Below are 7,652 nucleotides of genomic sequence, written 5' to 3'. Positions count from 1 at the left end.
GTATTTGTATTTCCTTATTTCCCACGTCTGACCACTGGCAGAAAGCAAGTCAGGAGAGACAATGCTGGGTCTTTGGGAGAGGCCTCTTCCTCTGACGAGTGCCATTGCCAAAGGTTGTGTAGTTTTCAATAATTTTTAAGTGGTTGTTCATTGTCAAAAAACATCCAGTGAATGCCAGGATCCAAAGTTTCCTATCCTAGCACTCACTCCTAGCACTTTTAAAAATAAAGTGCTTTCCTATAGTTTATCTAAATTAGAAAAATACTTAAGCTTTACTTAAGAGTGCCGTTTAGCCAACAATAATAATAGTAGTAGCAGTAGATTTTTATTTTTATTTATTCATTATTATTATTTATTTTTTTAAGTTACGTTCCTCATTCTTTAGTTTTAATTCGTTCTCGTTGAAATGTGCTAATCTAGGTCTAAGACACGTTTCGGTCAATAATGTATTGCTCGAGATTTTCAGCAATTTTGAACAGGCAACATTGCGGTTGCCTAATGTAGCCGACAAGACCTGCCTACTCTCTGCGGATCATGAATGCAGGAAGCTACGGAGCCGGCTTCGGTGAGAATAAATCATTGATTTTCTGTGTTGTGGAGCTGTGTGCCCTTGTAGTTCTACAGCTGTTTGTTGTTGTTCTACAGAGGATGTGAGATTCTGTGCGTGTAAGTAAACAGAAACCAGTAAAATCGGGTAGTTTTCCTTTTGTGCAGAAGGCGTTAGCTAGCGTTAATTTACAGGTAGCGTTAGCGCGCCTTTAGTTTTCCACCTCTGAATGGGCTCTGAATTGAGAATACTTCAGACATTAAAGCTGATCAGATCAGTAAAACCTTAACGTTTGAGGTGTGGATTATAATTAGCAGTTAGCTCGTGGTTAGAGCTAATGTGACAGCTCTGAGGGTTGTCATTAAGACAGTCCGGATGTCCAAACTGTGCACTCATTGGAGGAAGGAGCCACGCTGAACTCTCCTATTGGATAGGGATGATGGTACTTCTTGTTTACAGCTTCAGCATCCTGTTCTGGTGTAACGAAGTGCAAAATTGCTATAGAAGTGTGTAACATTATGATATCGTGCCTCTTTTTGATCAGTCAGACTTACATACATATTTAGTATCCTGATTAGATTTTGACTTGCTCTGTATGCATCCAGATGCCTTTCCATCAAGTGTAGTGTACGCAGTGGGTTATACATACCCCTTCTAGAAGACAGGATATCATTAAGGAACAATGCAAGATAATTGCCAGCTTGGATTAGTTGTTTCAATCATTATTTATTTTAAAATAGTTGGGATATCTTATGGAAATTATGGTGAGACCTGGTTTGCCCTCCTGTGTCATTAGGTGTCTCTGTCCTGTCAACAAGCACTGAGCCACCTATCACCTTCAGTATTCAGAGGGGTTTTCTAAAAGCGAAATTAATGGGCTAAGCTTAAATTTTCAGTGTCACGAAGGTGGCTCTACAAAGGTGCTCTGCTGGATTAGTTTCTCTGTTCAAGAAACCGGCTTTGTGCGTTATCCTGCTGAAAGAAGCCATCAGAAGATGGGTGCACTATGGTCTTAAAAGGATGGAGCAGCAATGCTTAGGTAGATTGTGTTGGTACTAAAGGGCCCAAATAATACCAAAAATATTGTCTGTACCATTATACCACCACCACCACCCTGAACTGCTGATACATGACAGGATGGATCTATGCTTTCATGTTGTTCACACCAAATTCTGATATAACATCCAAATATCACAGCAAAAAAATCATATTTATCAGATTGGTCAAGGTTTTTCCATTCTTCTATTGTACAATTTTGGTTAACCCGTTCAATTATATCTTCAAATTCCTGTGTTTAGTTGACAGGAGTGGCACACTGCTGCTATAGTCGGTGTGTTGTGCATTCAGAGATACTCTTCTGCATACCTTGGTTATAACTAGTGGTTATTTAAATTACTGTTGCCTTCCTGTGAGCTTGAAGCAGTCTGGCCATTCTGCTCTGATCTCTGGCATCAACAAGGCATTTTCCCCCAGAGAACTGCTGCTCACTGGATATTTTCTCTTATTTGGACCATTCTCGGTAAACCCTAGAGATGGCTTTAAGGGAAAATCCCAGTAGATCAGCAGCTTCTGAAATACTCAAACCATCCTGTCTAGCACCAACCACCATGTTCAAAGTAATTTAAATCACCTTCCTTCCCCATTTCGAGCATCAGAATGGGGAAGAACTTTAGCAGGTAATTTTCACCACTTCTACATGCCTAAATTAATTGAGTCGCTGGTATGTGATTGGCTGATTAGCTATTTGCACAAACAAGCAGTTGAGATGTGAAGATGAAGTGGCAGGTGAGTATAAATACATTTACTGGTGCTGGCTTTTGTCATTATATTTATAGCTTGTTCTTTGGAGAGCTCTATCACCAGTTCCTGTAATAATGTCTCTGTCTGAAGTCGACAGCACTCAATTGATCAATTTTGTGCAGAGGAAGAGTGAAATGATACTTGATAACACCAGGTTTTATGTGAACATACACAGAGCCTGAAGCGGAAAGTCTGGGTTAGTAGACAAAGTTGATATCTGTAATTTCTGACTGGGTTTTTAGGGTTTATTGAGCCAGGTAACACAAAGAAACTAGGACAGTAGTATTTCTTTAGTGCATCTTACTCCTAAAGTTTCCACTGAGACCAACCTTTTTTCAAGCCTCCCTGAATACAAAAAAAAATTAATTCTCACATGCAACAATTATGAAAACCTGATCGTACTGATGTTTAAATTTGATCAACATTTGATGCAGATACTAATATTTTTTGTTTGTTTGTTCGTTTATTTGTCTTTGTTGTTACCAGCTCTGACTCAGGGCAAAATTGATAAGGCACAAAAGACAAACATCAGCCACTGCCTTTGGTAAATGTCATTTTATTTCCAGATAGTAATCAGCAAGGCCTGACATTGTTGTGTGGTTAATAGGTGTACATCCCAAAATCAAGAATAATTGTCATATTAACATAATATGGAAATAAGGTTTAGTTTCAGCCATAACATAACTGTTACTGTCAGAGTTAATGGGAAGCATTATGTTATGTTACGTTACGTTATGTTATGGGCAGCTTAACGTGCACAGGTAAGTAATAAGTTCTGCATAATATGAGGAATATATTTAAAAATCCAGCTTTGTTTAGATAGATTACACTTTTTTCCTTGAAGTGATTAACAATGATCAGGTGTTTCCTTTCTTTAATATTTCTTTTATGTGTTTAATCTTGTGTCCCTGCTAAGTATTCAAACATGTAGATTCAGTTGCACAGCCGGGGGAGAGGATCTGGTACCTTGCCTTAGGTGAACACTTCACAACCGTGTTTCAGTCGCTTAGCAAATTAGCGGTATCCTACTGTGTTTGGCAAGCTTGCATTGTCGGCAGCACTGCTAAACGCAGTATCACAATGTTAACAAGGATTTTTAAGGATATTTTGTGATACAACACTTGTTGAAGCAGTGCAATGTGTCCCACTGTTAAGAATGACTCTTATATATAACTCATATCTATAAAACAAGATACTTGCTTGGAACCATTTATTGGTAGAGCAGACTTTTTTTTTAATAACAGGATTTGATCAGATCTTAATATGATTCAGTTGAAAGCAGACAAAGGTCTGTTATGCGCACCCTGTGGCACTGAATAATAGCGCTTTCAGTGCGGTCAGAAATTTTCACACACCGTACTGTGGTCATATAAAAAAATCAATGAGTGGTACAAAGTTTCACTGAGAAAACTGGTATATGAGTATGAGTTCATTGTAATAATGTTATGAGAAGGCAAAAACAACCCTGATTTTGTTGTATTAAAATATCAGAATTTCTATAATCCTTGCTAGTCAAACAGCTTCATCTGTAGCTTGGTTAACACACTAACTCAAATATAAAGACCCCAAAGGAAAATGTAACTCCTGTTAGGTCTGATTTTATGTCATATTGCTGTAAAATATTCATTCAATAAAATAAATAAATTATGTGGCATTCATGCTCTTACACTCACTAAATCTATACAGTATAATTATGGTGTAATGGTACTGTAAATGATACTGTAATATTAGCCGGCAATGTTATTTACATGAGTCAAGGCTTGGGGCCAAGAACTTGAGTTGAGGTGACATTGAGTCAGAACACAAATGAAATTATGCAATAAGCAAAAAACAGCAAAATGTGTTTTGTATTTAAGCGTTGTTGCTCTTTCATCAAAATCTCTTCCAAACATTCATGTTACCAGGAGGTTTTTTTTTTTTCTGAATTGAGATGTTGTATGCCACACAGAGCCCCCCCCCCCCCCCCCCCTCGAAGCACATTCTGGGCTAAAATACTCAACAGAGCATGAAGTCAAAGGTTCAAAGGTCATTATTGGTATAAATGTATCAATAAACAATATTGGCAAAGCATTAGAGCAGACTGTAAGTAATTGCTATGTTATTAATATAGCTTTAAGAGTAAATGTTGGTTGTATACAGTATTTGCAGTATGTTGTATTTGTGTTTTTTTAATCTGAGAGGTAATTTGAGAGTCCTTGGAAATCTGGAATAACAGCTGAACCGTTAACACAAATGTTCCTTGTTTCATTGAAGGTTTTGCACTGCAGTGGAAGTGTATCTCCGCTTCGTCTGTCGAAAAGCGGTCACATATTGTGTTGTATTTCAGTTTTCCTGTTTTTATTGTCTTCATCTTTCGGTTGTGTCTTTGCGGTCACTGAGCTTGTAGTTTGTTAGGATCTGCCTCTGTGTTTTATCACTATCAGCAGTGAGATGTTCTGCCAATTCATACAGAGCCGGATAACATTATAATCTACTTTGGTGGCTGAGTGGGCTCCATTCTTCACTACTATATAGCACAATGGGCAGGATGATACTATCATTCACACTGTGTATTTTAAGCCAGAGTTTCACGGCAATGTGGAAATTCAGCGCCTGTAGCACATTCTTGATACATTTCTTCTGTGATTCTTTAGCATCACTTCCCACCTCTTCTGTTATCTCAGGTGTAAGCTTGAGGATGTGGCTTCTGTGGATCGTGCTGCTCTCGCTGCTCTCTGCAGCATCTGGGGGTGCAGACTCAAAGGCTGTCACAACCACTCTTACAACCAAATGGGCTGATACACCGCTGCTGCTGGAGGCCAGGTATGACACTAGACTGCTCAGCAGTAGCAGTACTTTGGCTGCATTACATACAAATTCAATTTCCGAAGCAGATAATAGATAAATCAGTGTTCTGAGGTCATTACTGACTGTCCTCTAAGTGAGTTTAAACTACACTTCTGTCTCACTGATACGTCCTTGAGTAACACTATGAATAATTAAGGGCTTTAGGTGTTGTGCTGTTTGCAGTAGCTGACACTGTATGCATTTCCAGCTTGTGAAACTGCCGCCTTCCTGTTCTTCTTCCCCAGTGAGTTCATGGCAGAGGAGAGCCAAGAAAAGTTCTGGGACTTTGTAGAGGCCAATCAAAACATAGAGGGAGAGCATGACGGTAAAGTAAAACTTTGGACTCTGTGGACAAGTTTTCACTTTTAGTTTCAACGCTGTGAGCAGCTGAATTTATGATATCTATGCAGTATCTTGGCAGTAATTGCATTGTCAGTGTTTTAGCCACATACTCGTTGGATCAGTAACACAATAAAAAGTGTATCTCGGTTAGACCAGAACTGCAATAACATAATTTCAAGGGGACCTATTATGCTTTTCCTTATTTTCTTTATTATATATACTGTAGCAGTAGTGGTTACTCATATTAAATTTGGTCAAATTTTCAAATATTGAGGTCAGCACATGCGCAAGTATTCCCTGTGAAAACTCAGACTTCAGACTGCTCTTGACACTATATATATTTTTTTATTCTTGGCTCCTTATGTTATAAGTGAGAACAGATATTCTCTCAGGACAGGAGTCCCATCCACCTGCTGATAGACCTTCTGCCTGATCAGAAGAAAGTTAGGGGTTACCCTAAAGCAGTGGTTCTCAAACATTTTCCGTCATGCCCCACTTTGCTGGATGAAATCTTTTCACGCCCCACGCGAAGCGCAGTCCAGGGATGGGGTGGGCTCTCCTCCAGTGTCGAAGCGGTGGCACGACAGCTCCATGTACACAAGCAGACGATGACGGTGGAGAGTTTTGCTAGTCGCTGTGCTAACGTACCTGCTAACGTTTGCTTCTTCCGCCATGAAAATTAATCCGATTTTCAACATTTGTTCCACCTGACTTTTCTCCCAGGTCGTTTGCACCCTGTGCCCCATAGTTTGAGAAGCACTGGCCTAAAGTAAGATGAGATGATCTGTGGTGAAAGGTGGTGTTTCCCCACAGCCCAGTATAACATCAAAAGGATTATTCTGAGCTGTGAATAACGCAAAGCTACTTAGTAGAGTCCAAGAATTAAAATATGAAGCTGCATAATAGGTCTTCTAGAGAGTGAGGAGACCACACTGAAATTTTATATGTGTGCATTTGTTATCCTCACACAGACACAGATCAGGCCTACTATGATCTGATCATGAAGAGAGCCAGTGCTTTGCTCAGCTCCGTCCAGTTAAACATGCTGAAGTTTGCCCTCTCCCTGAGAGCTTACTCTGCAACAGTACACTCCTTCCAACAGGTAACAGGAGAATGACTTAAAGCTGTTTTGAAGGCTTGTACATGCATGTGAAGGGGATTATATTATTATTGAAGATGTTTTTTTTTTTTGTTATATTTTTAGATAGTGTCCACTGAGCCTCCTCCCTCTGACTGCTCAGCTTTTTTGAGCATCCATGGAGAGAAGACCTGCGATATGGAAAACTTAGCAAGACTCCTAAAAACTGCAACTCAAAGGTAAATAAAATAACTTACAAGTAAGCCAGAAGGATTATGAATTCTAAAATTATGAGCAGCTTTTATGACTGACATCCCTGTCTCTTTTTCAGGCCGAAGCCCTACCTTTTTAAAGGCGATCATAAATACCCAGGCTCGAATCCAGATGCTCCTGTTGTCATTCTTTATGCCCAGTTTGGGACAGCAGATTTTCAGAGGCTTCACAAAGTCATATTATCCAAAGTTAATGAAGGCTCTGTGACCTATGTGCTTCGCCACTACCTGGCTGTAAGTGTTTCACATCCAAGAACAGAATTGCTTTACTTCTAATATAATTTAAATGACAAGATCACATTACATAGATTGAGATTGACATAAAAGTAATTAGATAGAAATTTGATCACTAAATTAGTAATCAGCTGTAGTGTATATATATGTAGTTACATGTTTGTTATTATGAAATTTTCAATAAAGCAAACTTTTTCCATGTCAGGAATTGTTATGTCCTTCTAAGTACATAGTCATGAGGTGAAATCCCAAAGTTACTTTAGGCTGCCGCATGTTATCTTCATTTTTAAAAAACTTCTGTAGTTTAAGAGGGCTCCTCATTTACACCTGGGATGAAAAGAGCTTCTCCAGTTTCTCATGCTGGAGTGCAAGTTTCTCAAGTTGGATTACTTTTCCCCTCACATGCAAATGCATTTGATAACGGTTTTTTTTCTCCTCCCTCTGATTATGCAAAATTATTCTCACCATCTGTCCGTTAGGCAGGATGTCCTGGGCACTAGAAAGGCTGTAACATTTAACTCTTACTCTGTGCTTATAGCTTTGGGGCCAGACC

General features: G+C 39.1%; 1 protein-coding gene across 1 annotated transcript in view; it reads left to right on the top strand.

Moving 5' to 3' along the window:
* Window positions 1-486: 486 nt before the first annotated feature.
* The window catches only part of uggt1 (UDP-glucose glycoprotein glucosyltransferase 1), a 30,916-nt gene continuing 23,750 nt past the window's right edge, over window positions 487-7,652 (top strand). Inside the window, exons 1-6 of the mRNA XM_030718170.1 lie at window positions 487-565; window positions 5,011-5,149; window positions 5,419-5,498; window positions 6,487-6,617; window positions 6,720-6,832; window positions 6,925-7,099. Of these exons, the coding sequence (XP_030574030.1) occupies window positions 535-565; window positions 5,011-5,149; window positions 5,419-5,498; window positions 6,487-6,617; window positions 6,720-6,832; window positions 6,925-7,099 (669 nt within the window). The 5' untranslated portion in view covers window positions 487-534. The remainder of the gene's footprint in view (window positions 566-5,010; window positions 5,150-5,418; window positions 5,499-6,486; window positions 6,618-6,719; window positions 6,833-6,924; window positions 7,100-7,652) is intronic.

Source organism: Archocentrus centrarchus, chromosome 22 (genome assembly GCF_007364275.1).
Source record: "Archocentrus centrarchus isolate MPI-CPG fArcCen1 chromosome 22, fArcCen1, whole genome shotgun sequence".
Classification (NCBI taxonomy): domain Eukaryota; kingdom Metazoa; phylum Chordata; class Actinopteri; order Cichliformes; family Cichlidae; genus Archocentrus; species Archocentrus centrarchus.
Note: the sequence above shows the minus strand (reverse complement) of the source record. Positions and strands in the feature narration are given on the sequence as shown.